Below are 26,421 nucleotides of genomic sequence, written 5' to 3' on the forward strand. Positions count from 1 at the left end.
AGTAGGCCATTCGGCCCCTTGAGCCTGTTCCGCCATTTAATGAGATCATGGCTAATCCTCCAAATTCAGTACCCGGTCCCTGCTTTCTCCCCTTATCCCTTTAGCCTTAAGAAATATATCCAACTCCTTCTTGAATATATTTAATGAATTGGCCTCAACTGCCTTCTGTGGTAGAGAATGCCACAGGTTCACCACTCTCTGGGTGAAGAAATTCCTCCTCATCTCTGCCCTAAATGGCTTACCCCTTATTCTTAGACTGTGACCCCTGGTTCTGGAGTCCGCCATCGGGAACATCCTTCCTGCATCCAGTCTGTCTAGTCCTGTTCGTTTCAATGAGATCCCCTCTCATTCTTCTGAACCCAAGTGAATACAAGCCTAGTTGACTCAATGTCTCTTCATACGTCATTCCTGCCATCCCAGGTATCAGTCTGGTGAATCTTCGCTGCACTCCCTCCATGGCAAGAACATCCTTCCTCAGATAAGGCAACCAAAACTGCACACAGTACTCAAAGTGTGGTCTCACCAAGGCCCTGTACAACTGCAGCAAGACATCCTTGCTCCTGTACTCAAATCCTCTCGCTATGAAGGCCAACATACCATTTGCCTTCTTAACCGCCTGCTGCACCTGCATGCTTACCTTTAGCGACTGGTGCACAAGGACACCCAGGTCTCGTTGCAATTCCCCTTTTCCCAATCTATTGCCGTTCAGATAATAATGTCTTCCTGTTTTTGCCAAAGTGGATAACCTTGCATTTAGCCACATTATACTGCATCTGCCATGTATCTGCCCAATCACCCAACCTGTCCAAATCATACTGGAGTTTCTCTGCATCCTCCTCGCAGCACGCACGCCCACCCAGCTTTGTCTCATCTGCAAACTTGGAGATATTACATCTAGTTCCCTTGTCTAGATCATTAATATATATTTTGAATAGCTGGGGTCCTAGCACTGATCCCTGCTGTACCCCACTAGTCGCTGCCTGCCACTTGGAAAAAGATCAGTTTATTCCAACTCTTTGCTTCCTGTCTGCCAACCAGTTCTCTATCCAAGTCAGTACTTTACCCCCAATCCCACATGCTTTAACTTTGCATGCCAATCTCTTATGCAGGACCTTATCAAAAGCCTTCTGAAAGTCCAAGTACACCACATCCACTGGTTCTCCCTTATCTATTCTACCAGTTACATCCTCAAAAAATTCCAGAAGATTAGTCAAGCATGATTTGCCTTTTGTAAATCCATGTTGACTTTGTCCGATCCTGTCACGGTTTTCCAAGTGCTCTGCTATTACATCTTTTATAATGGACTCTAGCATTTTCCCCACTACCGATGTCAGGCTTACTGGTCTATAATTCCCCGTTTTTCTCTCTACCACCTTTTTAAATAGTGGGGTTACATTAGCTACCCTCCAGTCCATGGGAACTGTTCCAGGGTCTATAGAATTTTGGAAGATGACCAGCAATGCATCTACTATTTCTAGGGCCACTTCCTTAAGTACCCTAGGATGTAGATTATCAGACCCTGGGGATTTATCGGCCTTCAATCCCATCAATTTCCCCAACACCATTTCCCTACAAATACTGATTTCATTCAATTCTTCCCTCTCATTAGACCCTATGTTCCCCAAAATCTCTGGGAGGTTATTTGTCTCCTCCTTTGTGAAGACAGAACCCAAAGTATGCATTTAATTGGTCAGCCATTTCTTTGTTCCCCATTATAAATTCCCCCGATTCTGACTGCAAAGGACCTACACTTGACTTCACAATCTTTCTCTTCACATATCTATAGAAGCTTTTACAGTCCGTTTTTAAGTTCCCTGCAAGCTTACTCATTCTATTTTCCCCCTCTTAATCCCTTTGTCCTCTTTTGCTGAATCCTAAACTGCTCCCAATCCTCAGGTTTGCTGCTTTTTCTGGCCAATTAATGTGTCCTCTCCTTGGATCTTATGCTATCCTTAATTTCCCCTCATTAGCCACAGTGGAGTCACCTTTTTTATTTTATTTTTATGCCAAACAGGGATGAACAAATTCTGTAGTTCATCCATGCGATCTTTAAATGTTTACCATTGCCTATCCACCGTCAACCCTTTAAATAACGTTCCCCAATCCATCCTAGCCAACTCGTGCCTCATACCATCATAGTTTCCTTTATTTAAATTCAGACCCTAGTCTCTGAGTCAACTGCTTCACTCTCCATCTTAATGAAGAATTCTATCATATTATGATCGCTCCTCCCCAAGGGGCCTCGCACAACATTGCTAATTAATCCTCTCTCATTACCCAAGACCCAGTCTAAAATGGCATGATCTCTAGTTGGTTCCTCGACATATTGGTCCAGGAAACCATCCCGCATACACTCTAGGAATTCCTCCTCCACAGTATTGTTACTAATTTGGTTAGCCCAATCTATATGCAGATTAAAGTCACCCATGATAACTGCTGTGCCCTTATTGCACGTGTCTCTAATTGCCTCGTTTAAGGCCATCCCCAACCTCAGCATTACTGTTTGGGGGTCTGTATATAACTCCCACTAATGTTTTCTGCCCCTTAGTATTTCTCAGCTCTACCCATACAGATTCCACATCATCAGAGCTAATATCCTTCCTTACTATTGTGTTAATCTCCTCTTTAACCAGCAGTACTACCCCACCTCCTTTTCGCCTGTCCTTCCTAAATATTGAATACCCCTGGATGTTGAATTCCCAGCCTTGGTCACCCTGGAGCCATGTCTCTGTAATTCCAATTACATCATATCCGTTTACATCTATTTGGATATCAATAATTTTATCAGAGGTTGAAAAAAAATTCCGTGTGTATTTTGCAACTACTTCAGAGACCCAAGCCTTAACTGAAGTCAAGATCAATCCCAGATGTCTCATTTCCAATTAAATTTGGCAAGAAATGCTGCTTTATATTCTTGAACCATGCCTGAACTTAAATTTTCCAGTCTAATACAGCTGGGGGAGGAAAGAAGCATAGCATTCACCAAACTGTATTGTACCTGACCTAAATTCATATATTGGACTAGTTTTGTAAGCTGGGGGAGGTGGAGCGAGAATATTCTTTGCAACATTACAGAACTGATTTACATTTAAGATGTTCTCCTGCTCCACAAAGCATCTGATAGAAAATGTGGAATGTTCGTTCTTCCTTGGCCTGGCGGATCGCACGGGATTTTTCCAGAAGATCTCGTCAAAGTCAAGGATAATCTCTAAACAAGTTTCAACTATTAAAACATATTTAGTGACTTGCAGTATTGTCAAAATGCACAGATTTTTGTAGTAATCTACATTGGCTAACTAAGGCCTGTACAGAAAATTGCAATTTACAGATTTTTGCCTCAATAGTACAGTGTAAGAGTTTTGAATATTTATCAATTGAAACAGTTGCAAAACCAAATTTTCAGGATGGAATTTGTGTTCAGTAAGAATTGGTTAACCAACTTTTTACTTGAGATGGGAAGAGGGAGAACAGCATGACTTTATAATTTCACAAATTTTCAAGAAATAAGGAACTCCATTTCCACTTGTGATTATTATACCAGACAGTCCTGCACTAGGCTGGCAAAACCTTCTGTAATTGCAAATTCCATCACCACGTGCTAGCAGACAGATCAAATATCACAGCACAAGCAATGCTCACTAAGCCAGATTTACCTAGTAAACGGTATATGGCTACTGGGCTCCTCAGCCTGAACCATTTCTATTTATTGTACTGCTACCTGAATTGTTTCTCCATTGCAAATTGCGAACAGCCAAATAGTACAAATTTTTACAAATGTCAATGACACAACAGAGCACAAATCATCTAAACTTAAAGATGGGTCATAAACTTCTAAAAACAATGGCCAAACACCAATTAAACCAAGTGTATCTTCCATGCAATAAAAAGTAGTTAAAATTGAAATTTAATAGCCTATTCCCCTAAATCTTGAAACACACTTTGCAAATTATGAGATTTCTAAATGATACTGAATTTCTACTCTCTCTTCCCCCCCACCCCCCCCCCCCCAACCCCAATATTTTGCAACAGAAGACAAAAGTAGGCTGCCACACAACTAATTTTAACTATGGATCCCATTTAAAGCAACAAAAAATCCCTTTTAAAAGTTATTATTAAATCTGCTTCCACCACCCTTTCAGGCAGTGCATTCCAGATCATGGCTCGCTGCGTATTTCTCCCCCCCCCCACCCCCCAATGTCGCCTCTGGTTCTTTTGCCAATTACCTTAAATCTGTGCCCTCTGGTTACCAGCCCTTGTGCCACTGGAAACTGTTTCTCCTTATTTACTCTTATCAAAACCCTTCATTATTTTGAACACCATTTACCAAATCTCCCTTTAACCCTCTCTGCTCCAAGGAGAACAATCCCAGCTTCTCCATATAACTGAAGTTTTTCATTCCTGGGGCCATTCCAGTAAATCTCCTCTGCACCCTCTCCAAAGCCTTGACATCCTTCCTGATGAGTGGAGGCCAGAATTGGCTACAATACCACCAGCTAGGGCCTAACCAGTGTTTTATAGAAAGATTTAGCATAACTTCCTTGCTTTTGTGCTCTATTTATAAAGCTAAGGACCCCATATGTCTTTTTAAACAGCCTTCTCAACTTGTGGGCAAGTCACTTCCCTTCTTTCCCATTCAGTTGCTTGGTTTCCAAATAAAGCGGAGCTAAACTGAAAGCATTGGCTATAGGATTAATAGCTGGTTCGAGCTGACTGGCGTTTAAAAATCCTTGATTTGTTTAAAGATGAATAAAGAATTTCTTTCATATCTAATAGTTTAGAATGTTAGTGAAAAATCATCGAAAAGTTAAAATTGCAGTCCTAAACATTTCCGATGCAAATACAGACAAATGACCCAGGTCATTTTCTCCAGCACAGGCCCCCACCCACCCCCTCCCTCTCCATGGCAGTAGTTAACAGGATACAGGTCTCAATGTTGGCCCCCACAATATAGCCAGTGACATCAAAGTTGATTCGGATGAATTTTCCCTGCAAGAGAAAAAAAAATGTTTAAGCACAAGTTACATAACATACTTGGACTTGGTACTTTTGTAAATATAGCAAATTTAACGTTGAACTCAAGGTTAAGTGCACATACCTTACATTGAATTCCAATTAAGTGAAGTCGTAATCACGTTAAAGAACTCTTTGGAATGTTTAACATTTCCAAACATTCCTAAATTAAATGGCCTCCAGACATTTAAATAACTTTACAGATTCCCACGTAAAACCTCAGGACGAACAAGCCCTGCCTACAATTATTTAGACTATTTCATTGGAACACGCATAATCAATCATCAGAAACTGACAAGTGGGCAAGAGTGTTTACAAACAGGAGTACAAATTAGCACAATATTTAGACAGATCTAAAATACAGAGAAATCCTTTGTCACAAGAGGAGGAGGTCAAAAGAGAAATAAATGTTAAATCGCCCTAAACTCAATCATATGTTTACTATCTGAAGCCATTTTTCAAATCTGGGAATTTAAGCTTAACCCATTACTATAGATGACAATAGAATCTTGTCGAAGCAGAATGAAATTAACTGTAGCAATAGAATGAGAAGCAGATTTCCGTATCTAAAGTCACAACACTCATTATTGACTTGAGTCCTATGATTTATGGATTTTTAAGTGGTCAAATGTGACCTTTTACAAGTTTAAAAATTCCCTACGCGAACCATAAGCATTTAAAAAACCTTCCACAAAGTGTTGCCAAAACTAGTATTGGTGTAGCGTATGAATGTGCATTTGTTACTAACTTGAAATCTTGAGGATTGCAATCATATTTCTGCACTGTAAATGGATTTTTTATTTTAAAATAAATCAAGAGCTATTATGTAAAGCTCTGAAGACTTTTTGGTTAAAAAATGTTTTACTGAGCCCTATATACCAGAAAGCTCAAAGGGGGGGGGTGGGGGGAATGGAAAAACAGGTTTCTTTTTTGGGTGGGGGCGGGGAAAGAGAGAGAAGGGAGGGGGAAAAGAGCAGAGAATAGGGTCAGAGGGTGGGTGTGAGCAAGCGCGAGCTCCAGTGAAGAGAGCGAATGTGTCCATGCAAAGGGCGAAGAGAGAGTAATGACTGAATGGGACTCCAATTTGGCACAAAATCCTTTTGATAATTTCATAACTAGTTTCCAGTAATTTTTGATTAACTACACATTTAATTTCCCACAAGTATTAAATAATTCCAACTTGACAGTTACTCACTGGAAAAGTATTTCTTTGCAAAGTTGTGAGCTGTGATGTTTCACAACTGTTGTCACATTTTGTTCCATTCCACAGATAGGAGATAATCAAGACAAAAGTTCAATATTCTCCCCAGCCTCATTTTTGCAAACAGATTCAGTACAGAAATATAGATCAATCTCAGAATGTACAAACAGTGCGGATTTAACATAAATCCTAGCCAAAATTCAGGAGCAAACAGCTGAATACATACACAAGCCATGCACTTAGGCACAGCTTTAAAAAATCCTCAATAAATTGCGCCAAAAATACTGACTTGATACATTAGAGGGCAGCCTTTTTAGCTCACCTATAAAAAAGTTTCAATTTTAAACATTGAACATTTTCACCAAGGGTACCTTCTGAACAGCCCACACTACTGTACATTAAAATTTGCACCAATTTAATCCTATCCTCCTGTCCTACATCACGCAAGGACTGTGGCCTATATACCCAGGCACCAGAGTCAACAGAAGCTGCGTGCTCGCTCTAGCTTCATTAGGAAGGTCACAACTTAAAAAAAAAAAAAAATCGTTCCATGCGGTCTGCTCCAAACCTCCACTTTCATGGCCAATATCCAGAGGAGTCCCCACTCCTGGCCACCAGCTGCACTGGCAAGTTATCACTGTATCCTTGTGGCACTGCATCGAGATTCAGTGAATGGTATTAGGAAGCTGAAATATCTAAGTTTCCTTTTCACTATTGGGTTTCAGAGCTCAAGGAAAGCAGAGGCAGTCTACCTCCAAAAGCCGACCCATGAACCAGGTGCTCCGAGCACTCCATACATCGCCCAATACTTTTTGGCTTCCTATTTGGCTGAAAATGTGCATTGGATACCATTTGAGTAACATTTTAAACTTGTGACATCTGCAGGACAAAGCAATGTTAAAGAATATAAAGGGTATAAATGTACTGTGCTCTCCAACGATGAACTGCTTCTTACACAAAATTACCTTTCAGTTCTACCCCATCTGGTTACTATTACAAAGCGTACAGGCTAAGGGTTTGTGAAAGAATATGTATTTTGCTTTGCTCTCAAGACCAAAGAAGTGTTGAAATTCCAACTGACAAAGCTCATAGTTGGCCAAAATAGGATTGGTTAAGAGAACTGGAAATATAAAGCAGCTGTGGCACATTTATTTTAACACTTACTACGATCGAGCCAGTCAACTCACTTAAGCAATTATCAGAGTACCCGCGCAGCTCAACTTGCCACCCGCAAATAGTTGAACTGCCCCCACGGCACACTGACAATACATATCCCATGTCAACTAGCAGGAGACAAGCTCCGCTGTTGGGTGGATGCCAGCGAGGAGAACTACTGAACTGAAATTGAAGGGCTGTTTTAGTTAAATGACGATGAAAGCAATCTTGCTTAGCATGCACAATATCCAGATCTGGGTCAACTGTAAAGTTATCCAGATGATCAAGCACAGAACCCAGTCTCTGGCATTCAGAACCTTGCCATTAGTGGTCAATCCAGGTACCATTTTACTGTAGAACATCTCCGCTGATTTTACAACTTGCACTCCCGATGCAGAACTTTATGCCTGAAATCCTTTCCTGTCCAAGCCGCAAAGTGAAATCTTACGCTATAGTGCAGACATTACAGGTTTTACTCAAGGGCCAAGACTAGAAGATTTTGATTTGAAGAGATTTGATTTGAGAAAAATTTCTCCAGATGCTGAATAACCCAGCATTGTGTGTTTAGGTTATGTAACAGATTTTAAAACAAAGACATCAATAATAGTAAGTGGCTACGGCATTGGAGGGTGGCAGCTCAGTCTGTGAAGAGCCATTGACAAGTATCTTACTCATACCAACGCCTACTCAAAATGACCATTTGTTTGCAAATGGTCAACTCACTCCATTACTTTAAAAGGGTATTTCCATAATCGGTGTGTTGTGGATGATGCTCGTGGTTAGTTAGGAAACTGTAGCGAGAGTATAGAATCCTCTGATCAGGAACAGAAATGGAAAAGGATGCAGGATCTGGCAAAGAGACAAACTGGAAGAGTGAAACATTCATGTTCTCCAGCATTCCCCAATTAGGAATTTTCTTCTCAAAAAGTTACTGGGGAGTAAACAACGTTACTTTGGAAATCCCAGGAACATTTGCAATTCTGGTTAGAAGGCTTTACATTCATGCGCAGATATAGCCGTTTGAGGAGAGAAAGTCGAGGTTTTTTTTTTATTATTTGAAGATTCTTCTGCCAATATTATTGGTTTGTGAAGATGGGGTCGAACAGACTTGGAAGTTATTACATGCAGCAGATTCCGTTTGAGAACATGTTGGATTTTACTTTTCATCTGTGTGAAGCATGATTGCAACAGGAGCCTACTGTCTTCAGTGCAGACACAAGTTGTTAAATGGACTTAGCAAGACAGGCAAGGGAGGAATGGAAAGAGCTTAACACTGAAATAAACAGTTTGGAGAAGCAGAAACAAATTAGATGAAAAAGGAGTTGAGGGGACTGGAAAATGAGGCAGCATCAGGCAAAGGGGGCCGGGGGGGGGGGGGAGGGGGGGGGGGGAGGAAGGAGAATGAAATTGGGACTACAGCGTAACATATTTTCTGCCCCTCAGATTTGATCCCTTCAACATTTGAAATATTTTAGCTTCATCTTCAAGCTAAAGAACAGCACTTATATTTAGCATTTAAAACTTTTCAATTCAGTACTGAAAGTGCATCTATCAAGAAATCAGTTTTACCAGTCAGTCCATTTTTCTACTCCTTCTCACCCAGTATCACTTGCTATTTGAAAACATATGCACCAGGTCATTTCCACAAACTCCACACAATGTTCAAATGTTTGATATGATTTGATAGAAATATGTTAAAATGTAAGGGGGAGAAATTCGGTATCGCCCCGCTTGGGTCGCAATTATCGGCCGGGGCACAAAGTTTAGCGCCTGGCGCTAATTATCGCCTCAGACTGCAAACTTGGCTTCCATCGCCCCTGGAGGCGATTGGAGCGCTAAGTCAGGCGCTACACACCTCTTAAGGCGCCACGCTGAGGAGCGAGGTGCTACCTCAGAACACTGGCGAAGCTCATGTGCCGTCAGTCAGCAATGAAACAGACACACTGGCTCTGGCCAATTCTTAAAGGGGAGGGTCGATCTTGCTCTCCATCCACATCCTGCTCATTGCAGCCTTGAATCTCTGCTTGGAGAGACCTGTACATCAAACCTGCTGGAAAGAACAATGGAGGCGCCCAGGGAAAGAGCCCAGAGTGCAGCCCCCATAGTCTGTTCTAAATTAATGCAAGGAAGGTCAAATCAAAATGAACCTGCAAAGTGCTGCTCAGTACCCAAAACTCCTCAACACAGCGTTGAATCTCTTAAGAGTGTGTCTCAGAATGCGTGGTGCAAAAATGTCGCAGGCAAAAAAAAGGCAGGAAGCGGTCGCCTTTAAATAGCACTCCCCCAGTCCCTTCCCGACTGCAAAACGCTCCTCAACCGGTCGTTGCTAGCAGCAGGCGGTAAGGCAGGGGGCGCCACTCAATATCTGGTCTGGGGCGCTACACGCTCAACTGACATCACGATCTGCGGGCACAGGAGATCGTGGCGGTAGTGTTTAGCGCCGCCGCAAAACATCTGGTCAATTTCGCGAGCAGCGCAAACATTGCTGTGTCCGGGCGCTAGCTGCTTTGCGCCCTCTTAGGGCGCTAACAGGAGGCGCAAAGCAACCGAATTTTTCCCCTAAGGAATTGTAGCTGGAGCAGTAGACATTTCCACTTTTGAAGCTCCTACAATATCTCAGGTTTGAGTATAAAAATACCATGGGGATCAGACCACAACAGTTTGAAGATGTTAAATAAATTGCAGATGTGCTGCTTCAGACCAAGGATTTAAAAAAAAAATTCCTTTAGCATTTCACACTTCTAAAGCGGCTATGATTTTAGCATTAAATATTAACAATCTTTCTGCAATCCAAAACTCCAAATATGGCAAAGATAGGATACATAAAAAATTTGCCTCCTGCAATCCAGGATATTAATTTCAGTCCAAAGCTAGTCAGATTGGTGACATTTATCAGCCGTACATTACCACATGATCAGAATGATTGCCAGACATGCATTTGTTCTCAGTCTCCAAAGTTGAATATGAAGATTCTGAAAGTACGTTAATATAGCTTGCCCACATAATTAAATACCTCGAACTGGTATCTGTGTATTCTAACATTCACTGTTGCAGGATCAGTTAGATTTACAGGACATTAATGAATATTGATGCAAATAGCTAAACAGCTAAGTATAGCATACAAAATTTAGCATTCCATTTTGAATAGTATAATAAACTATGACTAATCTCAAACTATGACTAATCTCAAACTATTTCAAACATTCATAGCGGTGTTAAGGTCAAGGCTTTTCTCCCAAAATTTTTTTTTTTTTTTGTAAAGCCATGTGTCACATGCGTGGCTATCTAATATTTGAGAAGCACACACCAGAACAGCCTGATGAGTCTTGTGAATTAAAAAGAACCTAAAATTATACCTTGCAAAATGTTAAGATTTTTAAAAAAACAAATCCAGCTTTCTTTTCTTCAGTATGAATGACTAGATTACATTAGAGGTGACATTGAGGTTTTAAAACTGCTAGTTACTTTCTGCACCTTAGGGCCAGAATTTTACTGATGCTCAGAGTACGATTGGAGGCGCTCCGCTGTCAAAAATCAAAGATTGACAGTGGGTTGGTATCCCACTGTAAACCTGCCTCCTTGGACAGTTTCCCAAGTGCCGGGTTGGTCACCCCCAAACAGACCAGACACCAAGTGGCAGGTCAGCCAATTTAGATACTTAAGGTAGTTAAGCACCATTTTACCAGCTTTTCCACGAGTTTTGCGAGCGTGGGGGATCACGTCAGGTAAGTAGTCGGGTGTTGTGTCAGCATGGAATGATTCACTAACCTGACAGCTGCAAATGGTCTCAAAGCTCCCATTTCATAGCTGTTCACTTTCCACGGTTAGAAGCTGTTGCTTACTGCATTTGGAAGGCAGACTGAGCTTTATGCAGGTTGCAAGTGTTTGGAGCAAACTCTCTATCCAGTGTCACCTCATTGGAACAACCTCTCCCACCACTGACAGATCGCTTCGGTCATCTCAACCTCACCTACCATCTATTCCATCAGCATCGGAGCCCTTGAAAAAAAATCTCACCTTGGTCCTCAGAATCCCAACACAATCAGCACCAACACCAGCAGCACCAACATCCACACCAACTTTTCTGCAATCAACTGATGCTGCACAGGACATCACCCGTGCACATAGCTGCCCAGGACGCCAGCGATGGCCTCACCATGTCCAGATTTGCTTCATTTAACTCTACACCCTGGCTGCCACATGATGCACCAGCACCATAAAGCATCCCTACAATGCCCAAGTCATTCCTTTCACACATCACTATTGCAGGTGGAGGTGGGGGGGTACATTGTCTCACCATTCACTGCAACTCACTAAAACACTTTCAAAAGGTGCACACAAATCCCTCTAAGGCAGCAAAGTGGTGAAAGTAAGGATTTCAATGCTTGACAAAACATGAACAGAAACTTTACACAAACATTGGCTAAAGCACACAGGTGCCCTTGTGTGTTAGTGTGAATGGTTGGACATGGATGAGGGAGAGTGTGAGGGGTGGCTAGCGAGATGGGGAAGTGATGACAAAAGAGGGGGATGGGTGGAGGTACAAGCAAAGTTGGTGAGTAAGGATGTGCAGGAGCAGGGTAGGGAAGGCAGAGTGATGGGGATGTGATGAGTGGCACAGCAGGATGAGGTTGAGTGTGGCTTTGCAGTAACCTTTCGTGATCTATTGAGATCAGTGAAAGGTTTGCACCACTGCAGCCTGGTCCTCCTGATGACATCCCTACTTGTGCCGTCCTGTGCAATGTGCAACCAGGCTGCGTTGGTGTTCTGGGGAGGTCTCCTCCACCCTTTGGAAGGGAAGAGAACCTCCCTGCGTGCTGTTACTCCCTCCATAAGCAGAACTGTCAAACTGATTGTGGACATGGCCCCTTAAAGGAAACTGGCTGGTACAAGAGCAGTCCAGTGACAATTCTCCTTCCAACTATCCCTCATGATGAGGAAGCACTTTCCTTACACTCTACAACCTCAATTTCCCATTCATTTATGACTGTTTGTGAAAGTTCGTGTGTTTATACTCTGAAAAGTAATCCAACAGTTTGGGCCAGGAATTTTAGCTTTTCACAGGCCAAATTTGGCCAGGAGAATAGCTTTTATATCGTAAAATCAAACTATGTGGGTAATTGAAGCCTGACTAATACCAAAACTGAAGTGCAGCCTTGATTATAGGCCAGGTCTCAGAAATTTGAGATTAGCCATATGATAACTTGCACAATTGGGCATTTTAGGAGGAAGACTAAAGCTACAAGAAAAATTGTAGTCCCCAAAGATCAATGAGACTTTCAATTGATATGACAGCAACATAACCCAGGAGTGTAAATGCAGATTATTAAGGGTAAAATTTTCATTTGAATGGATTTATTCTCTGGCTACGTAGAGAGATGCCAAATTATGGACCAAAAGCAACTGAAGGAAGAACATAGCAGCGAAATTATACACTGCTTCCTGAACTAGCTTTACTTTAAATGACTGACTCATTTTCCCCACCAGAACTTCAAGCAGACATGAGATATATGTACGATAGCAAAATACTGCAGATGTTGGAAATCCGAAATAACAGAAAATGCTGGAAAAACTCAGCAGGTCAGGCAACATCCGTGGAGAGAAATTTGAGTTGACGTTTCGGGTTTGAAGAAGGGTCAAACCCGAAACGTCAACTCAAATTTCTCTCCACGGATGTTGCCTGACCTGCTGAGTTTTTCCAGCATTTTCTGTTGTTATTTATGAGATATATGTACTTGTCAACTGACAATACTAAAACAGATAACAAGACTGCAGCAGTCCTGCATCATATGCGGGCAGTAATTTTACAGTATTGTATTACCTAATAGGACTAGAAGTTAATGGCAGATGTGCAGGAGCAATTAAGGATGTGCCCAGGTACAGGCCACACCTATATAAATGGCAGTTCTTCCCCACCCAGAGACAGGCAAGATATAGTAGCAATATTAAAATTTATAATTGCAGGAGCATTCAGACAGGTTCAAGTTTACTTTCCACACTTGTTTAAAAAATTGCAAAACTAAATCCTTTGCCTATTAACTGCATTTATTTTACTTAAATATGTAATTAAAGAACCACAACTACATAAAACTATCTTGAAAGTCTACAACTATATTTGATTGTTAACAGATACTTCCAAGTACATGTTGCCATTAACCCTATAGACTCCATTTACCCAAGACACATTCTGAACACTGGGCAAGCATCGTTAAACTTCACAATGCTGTATTGATCCAAGTAACAGAACAATTCGCTTTTGGGCTTCATTTAATAGGCAAGTATGTCAATGCATTAAATTCATATTCAAAATGATATTTTGAAAAAAATGACAATCTGCCCCATCTCCTGCCTCAAATAGAAAGCCAGTCAGAAAAACTTGCATTTATATGGCACCTTTCACATCCCCAAAGCACTTTACACCCTATTAATTACTTTTGAAATGTAGTCATTATCTTGCAGGTAAACATGGCAGCCAATTTGTATACAGCAAGGTCCCACACAGTGATGATGAATGACCAGATAATCGGTTTTGGTGGTGTTGGTTGAGGAAAGGATGCAAGAACACAGCTAGCTCCCTGTATCTTTGAAAAATGTGCCTTTGGGATCTTTTCCATCTGACTGTCTCATCTGAGACGGCACCTCCAACACTCCTTCAGCATTGCACTGAAGTATCAGCCTAGGTGATGTGCGCTCGACCTGGAGTGGGGCTTGAACCAACAAAATGCATGCGCAAGATAAAAATATCAGGGGGGGCTGCTAGTTAGGAAAAGTTTGTCACCTTCAAAATTCAGTATTGCTTACTTACAAAACGTGAAGAGTTGTCATTTTTCACAGTTTTGGCATTACCAAACGATTCTAGTATAGGGTTTGCTTGCAGAAGCTGCCGTTCCAGTTCTCCCTAAAAAAAAATGGGCAAAAGAAGTCTTTAGAGTAATGAAATAGACCATCACCAAAACCATACCAACACACTGGCCCAAATTACTGCCCATCGACAATTGAATTAGTGGAAGGCAGGCAAATTGTTGTTTTGGGTTGGGGGGTTTTTTGTTGCAAAGTTTGCAGGGCTTTTCTACTTATTTGATCAGCAATGTTGTACTACAAGAATGTTAGAGACCAGCACCTGATGGCAACATGGGGCAAGCAGACTTGTTATGTTACTCCAACCCACTGCTCTCTGGGCCAGGGAAAATGAAGCTCTGCCCAAGTCTGTTCACCAACATCCAAATTCCAGTTAGATTTGAATGTCAAAGACTTCCAGCAGAATAGATTAAAAGTCAACTTAATATTTACTTTGCACAGCTTGCAATAATCATGCAACTGGCGCAATGACCATAACCTACAGCTGGTCTTGCATCGGTTAGCTAAATTTAATTCTGGTGACGTCACACAGATTGTGCAACGCTGCTTTGGATTGATGGAAACTATTCTTTAAAATGGCTTGTAAAACTAAAAGCACAATGTGGAAACCATGCAAATATTTGAGGGTTGGTGAAGTATCAAAATCGATCCAACCTCTTCTGATTTACTTTTGGCCAGGCCACAGAAAATAATTCCTTTAGCGCACAGTCTGACAGATGTAGCCAAACTGCAAAGGCAAGTGGAGGCTCCAGATTACCTGGAATCATGAGGTGCAATATTAGACCCATCAGAATATTACATTTTCTTATGACTTGGATTCCAAGGTGACCATTGTTGCAAGTAGTGCAAAATTGGGAAAGTAGTTTTTGAATGCAAGCTAATCATCATGAGGACATTTCCAGAGAACAAAATAATTCTGTAAAATCTCCACATTCTCATTGATTCTAGTCAAGTTTACCTTTTAGACCAGTGGGATCATCGTCACTCATCTGATTCCAGAACATTTAGCAAATGGGTATGTTAGCTTAAGAATAACTATGGCACCATTTTATTTAAGATTAATGAGCAGGGCTGCAGTTGCCCCACTGGTTAAAAGAATTGAATTGTATTTTCCCATTCCAATGATGCATTCAAAAATTGAGAATGCAAGCTTGTATTCTGCCTCCAACACTAATTGGTTGGGAGAAAGCACATTCCCATAATTAAACATGTGCGATACACTGAAGAGATAGTCGCCAAGGACTCTTTACATGAATTCAACTCAGCAATAACCACCCCTCCCTCCCAAGTGGAAACCATGAGGAACACTTCATGTCTGACTTGTAATTCAACTATTTAGACAGGCTCATGAATGGATGTCCATATATACTATACAAAGCCAAAAAAGAGTTAGCAGAAAGCATTTGATTAATATTTACATAAAAGTTGTGACAGTCAGTTAGAAGAGGCTACACAAGTGCTTTAAAAGTGGGATAATTTGGTTTTTCATTCCCCTATTTTCTTCAATCCTAGAACACTTCACAAGCTGAGCCCCACTGCAAGCACATCAGACTGAAATGACCTTCCATTATGGCAGTATTGATTAGTTTACCTTCAGAACCAGTCACGTATTCATGTTTAGAACCATAAGCTCCAACTGACTACAGCCTGTTTTTGCTCGACACACGTGTGATTGACAACTCCAAAAGTAAATAGACCAACTTTACATTTAAAAAAAGGAAATTGGAGCCAGATCATTTAAGATTGGACAGCATTTAACTATGGGGTCTTCCAGGATTAATTCACTGCACCCACTCTTCGAGACAGAAATTTAGGTATCTCTCGTGATCATCGTTGGAATGCAAAAGGACTAAAGTTCAAACATTTGAGGGTTGCTTGCGATAAGTAGTTTCCAGTAAATCATGTAAAAGGAATACCACGAACACTTAAGTGAAGGAACAGCGAAGATGCACAGTTTAGAGCTTGCATAATGAACAGAACACTATAAAGAGAGTCCATTAGGTCCAACCTTTGTTGCACAGTAGACAATTTCCAGAGCTGTGTATAGTACAGATATTACATGTTTTCACTCATCTGTATGATCTTCAATTTGTGAAACTCCTTTAAGTCTCAAATTTTCATGGACAGTAGAGTTGCTGGTTGGTGCAATTAGCTTCACAAGGCAGTGTCCAACACAAATGCCAGTTAAATGTAATTGGTTGGGCTGAATGAGGTATAGGACTTAATTTTTCAAAAATCAAGGCAAACTACTATTGGTTCTCAAATTTTAGGTTTGCCAATTGCCTTTATCAACTAAAATAGTGGGCTAGTAAAGGACACTGGTTTCTCCACAACCATTAGCTTCACACTGCAGCCAGCCAGTAGGCAATACAGGTCAAGTGGCATAAGCTATGTGTCTCTGATGCCTCATGCTGTACAATTTCCAGTTTGGAGAATGGACCAAAAACCTCACCCAACAGAGATGAATAATTTCAAAGAACAAAATAATCCTGGTATTCAATGAATTTAAAACCCCTATTATGCAAAATATAAAAATTGCTGAGGCAATTCATCTTCTACAGATTTCATATTCATTACTTCAATTTTTTTTTCCATCAATCAAAACTTTAAACCATTAAAGTTGCTAATGAACTCAGGTCAGAATACTAGAATTTTTTAATGGGACAGCAGAGCCTTGATTGAAAATTCAAGTTCTGAAAAATCTCAGTGCACGGAGATCACCTCCTGCCATTAGCATTCACAAGTCATGAAAAGTTTACTTTAAGGGGGAATTTGAAATAACACTGAATAACTTGGCTTACTGTATTCAGTTGACTACAGAGGGAAAGAAGTTAATTTTGATGGCAATGATTCAGCAACCTCTGTACACTTCCAGGGATCATTTCACTTTTCAGTTGAATCCAATAGGTCATCTATTTAAACCTGCATCATGGGGGCATGTGATGTAAAGAGGCCAGGTAGAATTATATACAGGATTTTCATATCAGTATCTGTTTAAACAGATGCTCAATGGCACAAGCGCCTGCATTAAAAGGTTTTTGAAGTTTAAGGCTTTCCCAGTGGTTTGTGGAGTTAATGCAGTGTCACATTGAGACATGTAGACCAGGAAGCTCTCAGAATGATTCCCTAGTCTATGCAGAGTTTGCTGATCCTAGCCAGGGCGGTGATGGGAGCAGCACTACAACTGGTCTCAGGATCCCCTGGACAGAAAGGAAAAAGTGCCATTACTTACACTACTTTTTGTTTTATTCATTCATGGGATGTGGGTGTTGCTGGCAAGGCCAGCATTTATTGCCCATCCCAAATTGCCCTTGAGAAGGTGGCAGTGAGCTGCCTTCTTGAGCCACTGAAATCCGTGCGGTGAAGGTACTCCCACAGTGCTGTTGAGGAGTTTCAGGATTTTGATCAAGCAACAATGAAGGAATGGCAATATATTTCCAAGTCAGGGTGGTGTGCGACTTGGAAGGGAACTTGGAGGTGGCGTCACCATGCGCTTCCTGCCTTTGTCCTTCTAGGTGGTAGAGATCGCAGGTTTGGGAGGTGACTCACCATCAAATCAACTATGGTCAGTTATATGTCAAATCAAGCTGCCCTACATACTGTACACAGCCTGCTTGGATCTGTCTGCTTCTGTAAACAGTTCAAAGCATTATAACTTTCCCACTTGAATCAGGCTAGATTACTCCCTTTGAGTACTTAAGCAGTGGCCAAAAGAGGTCATGTCTTCAGCGACTGAGACAAGCCCTCCACATTTGTCTACATTGGTGAGTGACAACACAGACTTCATGGATGAGTATTTTTACATTCATCTGTTATGGTGGGTGATCTCTTGAGTTTCTTCATTTAGTTCGTGTTAAGTTGCAACTGGCCCAATTGATGATTTAAAAAAAAATATATCTACGAGGTTTCTCACTCATTTGCAGATCTCAAAAGGGAGAAGGCAGTCCGACCACTTTGTCTATATCTGGAGCCCTGAGCCTCATCATCCGAGCTCATGAACAAAAATCTTCAATCTGTGAAGGTTTAGCCCCCCCAAGCATTATCCTCATGTTAGAATTCTTGAGCATACTGCCACTTTGACCTTGCTTGCATTGTTGCATTTGATGGCAATTCATTGTACTTTTTGCTATGCTATTTTATATTGAAACCAGCATTTTTTTAAAACCTTGAAATTACACAAGGCCTAGTGTACAAATCTTTGTATTATACATCTAAAGGCTTGCATATTGCTATGTGCTGCAAACAGTAATAAATTCAGACGGTAATTTTATACATTTCAAATAAGGTGATGAAAAACAAAACCCAGTCTTTCAAACTGCAGATATTTGGGCTGTAATGTAATATTTATTGGACAAATATCCCCAGGATGTTTGTTTTTAATAGCGCTGGAAAATATCCAAGCACAAACTGTGCATATTCCTTATTCGCGATATCATGCAGACAGAGTCAAGATCTATTTACTGAGCCATAAATATCTGGGAGGGACAAAAGAGAATGCATTACAAGTCTGTCTCCGATCAGTCAAACAGATATAGCAGAGCAAAGCAACTTTCCCTTGAATTTTACAGCCGATTTTGATTTACAGCTGCACAGAAACTGGTCAAGAACATGTTTAATGAATGTTGATATCCAAAACTTAATGAACTTTTGAAATGCAGGAGGAATTGCCAAATAAATACTTGCAGGAAACTAAAGATGTCCTTCACAGTATAATCTCTTAGCCTGCCGTTGCACATTTAAGCATTTAGCACATCCAGATTCACATTTTTTGAATGGCAGGTATTATATTCCAGAACTTATATTCTCCAGAAGGAAGCTACTTAACAAATGTACATGGCATTTATCGAACGTGGAGAAGTTACTTTAGAAGAGTTTGATAGAAACCAGCAAATTCCTGACATTCTGCACCAGTGACTCCTGCAACTTCTTCCCCCTTCCCCCAATACCAAATTCCTGCCAGCAGCTATGGGAAAACACACTGTGGAAAAGGTTAAGTTATTTTATAACTACAGATCCATCACAAACCAAAGCTGTAAATAAAACTTTTCAGATTAATTCTTTTTTGGTGCAATAACGTTGCTTAGGATTTTATGCCAGAAAAAAAATGTCAGCTCTTTGCAAAGTAAAACGCTCACTTTTTAAACAAATTTAAAAAGCATTTAAAGCAGTTGCTAGATTATAACGCATCGCGGTTCAGTTGTCTAGTGCACTGGTACAGATGCAAAAATGGCAGCTGGTGCAGATCAACTCCAAGTAAACTTGATACTCGAGTAGGAAGAGTACCATCATCTTAGACGCTCCAAAATCTCAAGTGCTAGGCTTCAAATCTAAAAAAGGACAGTTTTACAAAATATCTGTTTACATCTCTTCCAGTAGTTTGGCAGGATAAACTTAAATGATTTTAGGAAGAGTACAAGATACTTTTTATTTGATGCAAGTTTGTTGAAAATGCCTTCTGGAGTACAGACCAGCAATTCTGTAACAAAGAAAAAGAGCAGTACTGCTTTGGTTTCAGCAGATGAGCAGTAAAATCATGCAAAGCAATGCAAGAGGGGCAAGGCATAATCAAGAATTGATGCTATTGTTTGCTGCAGGTTCAATGTAAACTCAGTGGGAGAAAAGATCTTGTCTACTGCATACAAGAACAATAGCATCCGGTTTCTTGTGCCCAACGCAAGGTTGACCATGAAATTGTTAGCACAGTCAGAACAGCAGGGACTTAAAACTACATGCTACTCACATACAACAGTGACGTTCCACTCTGCAGTCAATGGGCAGAAACAGATAGCATACCAAAATAAAATGTTAGTGACATGGCAACACAAGTTTACTTAAATTACTTCTGATCTGTACCAGAAACAGGAAGCATGCTAACTTTAAAAAGGTGAAAAGATGCTATATGCACACGATTTAATAAAATGAAAAGCTAATTATAATTTCAAAATCCTGACAGAAGCTTTTCATTTTTTAAACCCATCTCTTCCCATAGCTCAATAGGACAGAGATTAAAGCAAATCCAAAAAGGAATCTGACCACCTTGAGGGAGGTCAACATTTATCGTATTGTTAAGTAATAACTGAAATATACTCATCACTGATGTGTTACATAATTAGGAGCAGGAGTAGGCCGTAAGGCCTCTCGAGCCTGCTCTGCCATTCAATAAGATAATGGCTGATCTTCGACCTCAAATTCATTTTGCTGCCCCGATCGCCATATCCCTCAATTCCCCCAACGTCCCAAAAAATCTATCGATCTCAGCTCTGAATACTCTACGACTCAGCTTCCACAGCCCTTTGGGGTAGAGAATTCCCAAGATTCACAACCCTCTGTGGGATGAAATTCCTCCTCATCTCAGTCTTAAATGACTGACCTCTTATCCAGAGATTATGCCCCCTAGTTCTAGACTCTCCAGCCAGGGGAAACAACCGCTCAGCATCTAACCCCGTCAATTCCCCGCAGAATCTTATATATTTCAATGAGCTCGCCTCTCATTCTTCTAAACTCCAGAGAGTTTAGGCCCAATCTACTCAATGTCGCCTCATAGGACAACCCTCTCATCCCAGGAATCAATCTAGTAAACCTTCATTGCACCACTTCTAAGGCAAGTATATCCTTCCTCATAAGGAAACTAAAACTGTGCATAGCGTTATTGCACTTCTAATGGGCTTAAGACAACCAATGAAGTAACAAGTGTAAATTATTCCAAAATTATATGCTTAAATCAGTTATCTTTCCTTTACACATTAGATGGTCTTAACCCTAAATATATTTCTATTCCACCCCTTGCCATGAAGAAAACAGCAAGGTTTGGGTAGAACGAAGGATTTTTTTTACCCTCCCTCTTCTCTCCCTTTTGCCCCGAACAACTCACTGGTCTTATTCTTTTATTGTAGGAATCTAAATAGGTCTGGTGTTTAAATACAGCATTTGGGTACCCACATTTCCAGAAACATCTTGCATTTATATAGCGCATTTAATATAGGAAAATGCCCCAAGGTGCTTTATAGAAACTTATTAAGCAGACACGGAGCCAAAAGGAGGAGAGATCAGGATAGGTGACCTAAAGCTTGGTTAGAGCTAGGTTTTAAAGGAGCACCTTAAAAAGCAGGAGAGGTGGAGAGTCTTGGGGAGGGAATTCCAAAGCTTAGGGCCTATATGGTTGAAGGCATGGGCATCAATTTTGGGGCAAGGATTGCAGGGGGAGAGGGCAGAGAAACAAGACACCAGAGTTGGAGAAACAGTGTCCGTGAGGATTGTAGGGCTGGAGGGGATTCGAGTGATTGGCCTCAGGGCAAGGCCATAGGCGGGATTTGAACACTAGGCTAAGAATTTTAAAATCAAGAGGTTGGTGGATTGGGAGCCAATGTAGGTCAGCAAGCACAAGGGGTGGTGGTGAACAGAACCTGGAGCTGGTTTGGATTTGGGCAGCAGACCTTTGGATGAGCTCAGGTTTATGGGGTGGAATATAGCAGGCCAGCCTGGTGAGCATTAGAATAGTAGAGTCTGGAGGAAACAAAAGAATGGATGAGAGTTTCAGCAACGGATAAGGTTTTAATGGAGAAAAAAAATCTTGTCAGCAGTATGAATCGTAATCATCCTGAGAAAAGATGGATAAACTACTTTGAATTTTGATCTGTGGAACAGCATCAGGGAACCATTTACACACAGTTATCAAATACACTAATTTGCATACTATTGCACCTTATAACTTTCTACTGTAGAAATGAGTGCCACGCTAACCATTTTTACATGGAACAGGTTTGAATTATTGCCAATTAAATTATGACTGGCAAGTTGCCACTGTTGGCAATGATGAATTTTGAGTGGGGGGACAGAAAAGGAATCGAGTGCCAACCCTGTTGCATGGAATTTAAAAAGGGAAGTAGATTACAGAATTTATAGTTTTCAGCTGAACAATGCAGGCTCTCCAACAGGAAGCTCAGATTTCTAGAGACAAACAGGATATCCACGACTAGGATCAGCACTAGAGGGAAGACAACATATTCAAGAATGATTTCACATATACAGGCCAGACAATAACTTCCCTCCCAGGGGCATCCTTTTTGAAATGATCATTCATTTCTTATAAACCACTTGCTTTAAAAAAAAGTGCCACATAAAGAGCCAACCATCTAATCCAAGAGATGGTCTAAAATATTAGGCCACATAGATCATTGCACTACATTGTGCCATTTTCTGCAGGAAATCTCATTCAAAAATCAATAATTCAAATAAGGAAGTGTCAGGCTCACTATTAAATAATCCTACCAAAGTCATGACAAGTTTTTGGAACCAAAAGCATCACAAGTCAGCTTAGGTCAAAATTACACATACATTTTGTATGAAGTGTTCAACAGTCTTTATTCATACTGAAACAGTGTTGGACTGATGTTCAAAGCATCAACACTTATGAAAACTGCACGTTGAAAAGGGTCCAATTATAAAAAATAGCAACTCAATGGATTTAAATCATTTTACTTCAGAATGCAAATTTTAGAAAAAGAGCAGAGCACAAGTAGCCATTTGTATGCTTTTGTGAAAAGCTGCCTAATCACTCCCTTAAGAGCTCTCCAAGCAATTGTAAAGGAAAAGGCAAGTGCAAAGATTCAAAATAATTAAAGCAATCAATAAACTTGAAAATGTGTCAATCACATGCTGCAAGAGTTAAACTGAACAGCATTCAACACTTGCCTGATGTTTCACTGGTTTAGGCGATTCGGGCTGCTTGTCGCAAACAAATAAATAGTATGGTTAGGGAATATGCATAAACTTCAAAACAGCTGGGCACATCTCCCAATTTCTGCAGAGCAAGCATTTCATTGAAGCACAAAACATCAGATTTTGCTCATGGAATTAAACAAAGATTTTGGTGAACTGAAGAATTCATCCATTTGTATAGTGATGGCCACTATGAAGTACAGATTTCAGTTAAGTCATTTTAAATGGTACCTCTTCATGGACTGAACTATTATTTATAACGTTTCTGCTTTCTTCATCTATTGCTACCTAGAGTTGATCCAGAGCACAATTGCCTGGCTTTGCAATGCAAGAACACTGCAGAAGGGCAAAACTCAACTCATTCTCAGGTAATATTAACCTTGAAAGAAAAAAAACTTGCATTTGTATTAATTAATCACATCTCGCAAATGTCTCAAAATATTTAGTGTAGGGATTGTTAATTGGGGAGATAGGATACAAATTGTGCACTCAAATTTATGTACCAATCCATTTATCTAGATCAGTGAAGACAGCTTGAGGGGCAATTCTAGTCAGGAGATTAGCTTGCCAGTAAGTGGGATACACTTTTACCCCAAACAGTTTTGAATGCTGTAGAGAAAGCGGTCTCTAAATGATTGAGCTTAAAAAGTTGTATATGAATTCAGGAAAGAATAAGTTTTTGCTGGGTAGGAGCACTTTGGGGTTTGTAGGCATTTTTGTGTATTTAATATTCCAAGAATGGGGCAGGAGACAATGATAACTTTTGCTATTTTAACTATAATAAAGTATGTCAATTTGGGAAGCAGAAATGTGCAGCTGGTTGGAACATAGGAATTTCTGCAGAACAGGCTGGGAAGCTGGGAGATGTTTAGATACTACAGTTCCACCACTGATGGAAAGGTGTAATACAGAATAGTGTTTACATTGGCAGTTTGTTTTATAAAAGTGGACACAGGAATTTAGAATGGAAAAAGTCGACAAAGTGCATGCAGACAATAGCCTGGCAAAAAGGGCTTAGAATGTTTTAAATCGCACGAATTCCCCAGGGGAAAAACAGATAGGCTGAGAGACTTTTTTTGTTTTAAGATAGCAATTTCAAACATTTGCTACCACCATCCTCAGAATACCAGTTGGGACACGTACAGTGACTAATGCAGAAAGGAGCTCACTATAACTCCTGGTATTTTAGAAAGATGAAACATAAGAGGTCACAGAGCTCCAAAACAACAAGAGCTCTCTTTCAGTTTTCATAACTAAAAATTGCTCTTCATTTTAGAACTGTGCAATACAGTTGTCATAAGAGCTATTCAGCCACCAACAGGTTGTGGTGTGCAAAGCAGCTGGTTCATGGTTCCAGTAGAATATTCCTCCTGGGTTTTCAGATCATTTCATAGTGGTTATCTCCATACTAGGAACATTTTCACTTTCTGGAAAACCTCGTTTTTAAATTCCATGAGGCAAAACATACTCATCTCAGAGCACAGCACACTAAAATACAAGTTGTTTCACAATAGTTTATTCCATTGTATAGTTAATTTTAAAAAGGTACATTACAAGGACTATGTTGAAGCTGTAAGCAAGATATCTATATGCCACATCATAAAAAGCAACTAGACCTCGGCATTGAATACACCGCAACATCATATTGCCAATTAATTGGTTGCATTATGCAATTATCACAAGCCACATAGCAACATTAATGTATTAGCATCAAGAAATTTTCAACCATACCTGTAACATACAATTAACTGGGATTAATGCCACAACAGTTTTAGGGAGAATTTTAACTCACTGGAATACTGTGGTCCTTTCGTCCTTTGTGAGAGGAAGCAACATGGGCCAGATATTGAATAACTTTCTTGGTGTTTTCCGTCTTGCCTGCACCAGATTCTCCTCTATTAAAAAATGTTTAGGAAAAAAAAAAGTTAATTTTGGGTGAGCACACAGATTTTAGTAAAGTTTCTTCTGATTCTTCCAGGCACCAACTGCAGGCGAGCGTTCAAATGGCCAACTACTGTAGCTCTAAAACTTCCACCAGAACCTATCTGGTGTAAGGATTTAGAAGAAACTGACATCTTTTGCTGCCTACTTTACCATCAGTCAAATAGATCTAGTTTAAACCAAAAAACTGCTGACGCATTGAGAGAACGAAAACTATTGGAATTTGCAGGAGGTCATCATCAGATAAAGGAAGTGCTAGTATCTGTGATTACCTGAAACAATGGGGAAAGCACAACTGGTAAACAGATTGCCCCGATCACATTAAACGTCTGGGCTGTGAATGAGACATCTCATGTTCTTCTGATATGCCAAAAGGAAACAAAGGTTATCTTGATCAAGCAACCTATTCAGAAAGCAGACAGTATACACACTGCCCAATAAGGGAAGGCAAAACTGGGGAGGAGCTAACCACGACAGTTTTGATGGGTTTTTTTTGGGGGGGGGGGGGGGTGGTCACGTGGCTGAAAGGGGTACAAGAATACACATGAAGCAGCTTCTGATTGTAGGAGGTTGAGATGCAGCACTGGAAGGGGCAGCTGGACTATTTGCTCTACCCAGGGAGGAGGAATGGGGCAATATTGATTTACTTTGTAAATTAGTGCTTAAATAAATACTCGCTTGTGCTTGAAATAAACGACTATTGTACCCAATTTGGAATCCATTACACTGGTCACCAGTAGCTACTTGAGGGCTGAGAAGACTAAGTTTCCTTCCCCCCTCATGAGAAACCTCTATTCTTAATGGCTCCTTCCACACAGCATGACCAAAATCAGCAGCTCTGCAGAGTGAACAGTGAACCAACACCCCACAACTTTGACATTGAAGGTTTCAACAGGCCTGTTACGATTCAGGATCTCACCAGATACTTTTTCTTGGGCCAATGCAAAGGACTGCTTCCAGACAAGCACCAACTCCCTATTCACAGGAGTGTGATCTTTCACAAACTATACAACTCTCTAGGCTGGCGATAAGCTGAATAGTGCAAAACTCCTTGTACTCTCCTGACAGAACCATAACTGGCAGATACAGCTCAGGCTAGAAATTACCAGTTTGAAGTAGAACAAAGATGCTTTCACTAGATTACAGTAAAATCCTTAAATTTCTCTGCAATACTTAAAACTCATAATAAATCCTAGAAACATTGATAAATTCTCATAACTTAGAATGCATCTGTGAGGAAAAAATTAGACATGAAATCGATATTCATTAGTGTTTCCACTAGGCACATCTCATCAACTGCCTAGCAGAAATTCACTGAAGAGCCCATTTATGGGTCAACAGTTATACCTACTCCAGTTAGAAATTTGAACAGAGACAAGGAAATATCAAAAAGCTTGCTTTCACAACTAAATACAGCCATCAATCTAGCTCTGCCATACGTTACGTGATGACTGCATAAACAATTCTTGTAACACACTTAACTGCTCTGGACCAATAAGTAACAATTTCCCTTGAGCAGTAATTTCAGTTCAACATGA

At 40.5% G+C, this 26,421-nt stretch overlaps 1 protein-coding gene across 2 annotated transcripts in view; it reads right to left on the reverse strand.

The window, feature by feature from the left end:
- The window catches only part of LOC147102729 (myosin-10), a 179,376-nt gene that overhangs the window by 64,230 nt on the left and 88,725 nt on the right, over nucleotides 1-26,421 (reverse strand). Inside the window, exons 5-9 of one of the 2 annotated variants that reach the window (XM_085963478.1) lie at nucleotides 24,735-24,837; nucleotides 22,916-22,945; nucleotides 14,172-14,264; nucleotides 4,923-4,986; nucleotides 3,087-3,185 (exon numbers count right to left, since the gene is read on the reverse strand). In XM_085963478.1, the coding sequence (XP_085819604.1) occupies nucleotides 3,087-3,185; nucleotides 4,923-4,986; nucleotides 14,172-14,264; nucleotides 22,916-22,945; nucleotides 24,735-24,837 (389 nt within the window). The remainder of the gene's footprint in view (nucleotides 1-3,086; nucleotides 3,186-4,922; nucleotides 4,987-14,171; nucleotides 14,265-22,915; nucleotides 22,946-24,734; nucleotides 24,838-26,421) is intronic. The other variant, XM_085963480.1, reaches the window with a different exon arrangement.

This window comes from Somniosus microcephalus, chromosome 21 (genome assembly GCF_052327205.1).
Source record: "Somniosus microcephalus isolate GS21.2 chromosome 21, FLI_Smic_1.0, whole genome shotgun sequence".
In the NCBI taxonomy this organism is placed as follows: Eukaryota; Metazoa; Chordata; class Chondrichthyes; order Squaliformes; family Somniosidae; genus Somniosus; species Somniosus microcephalus.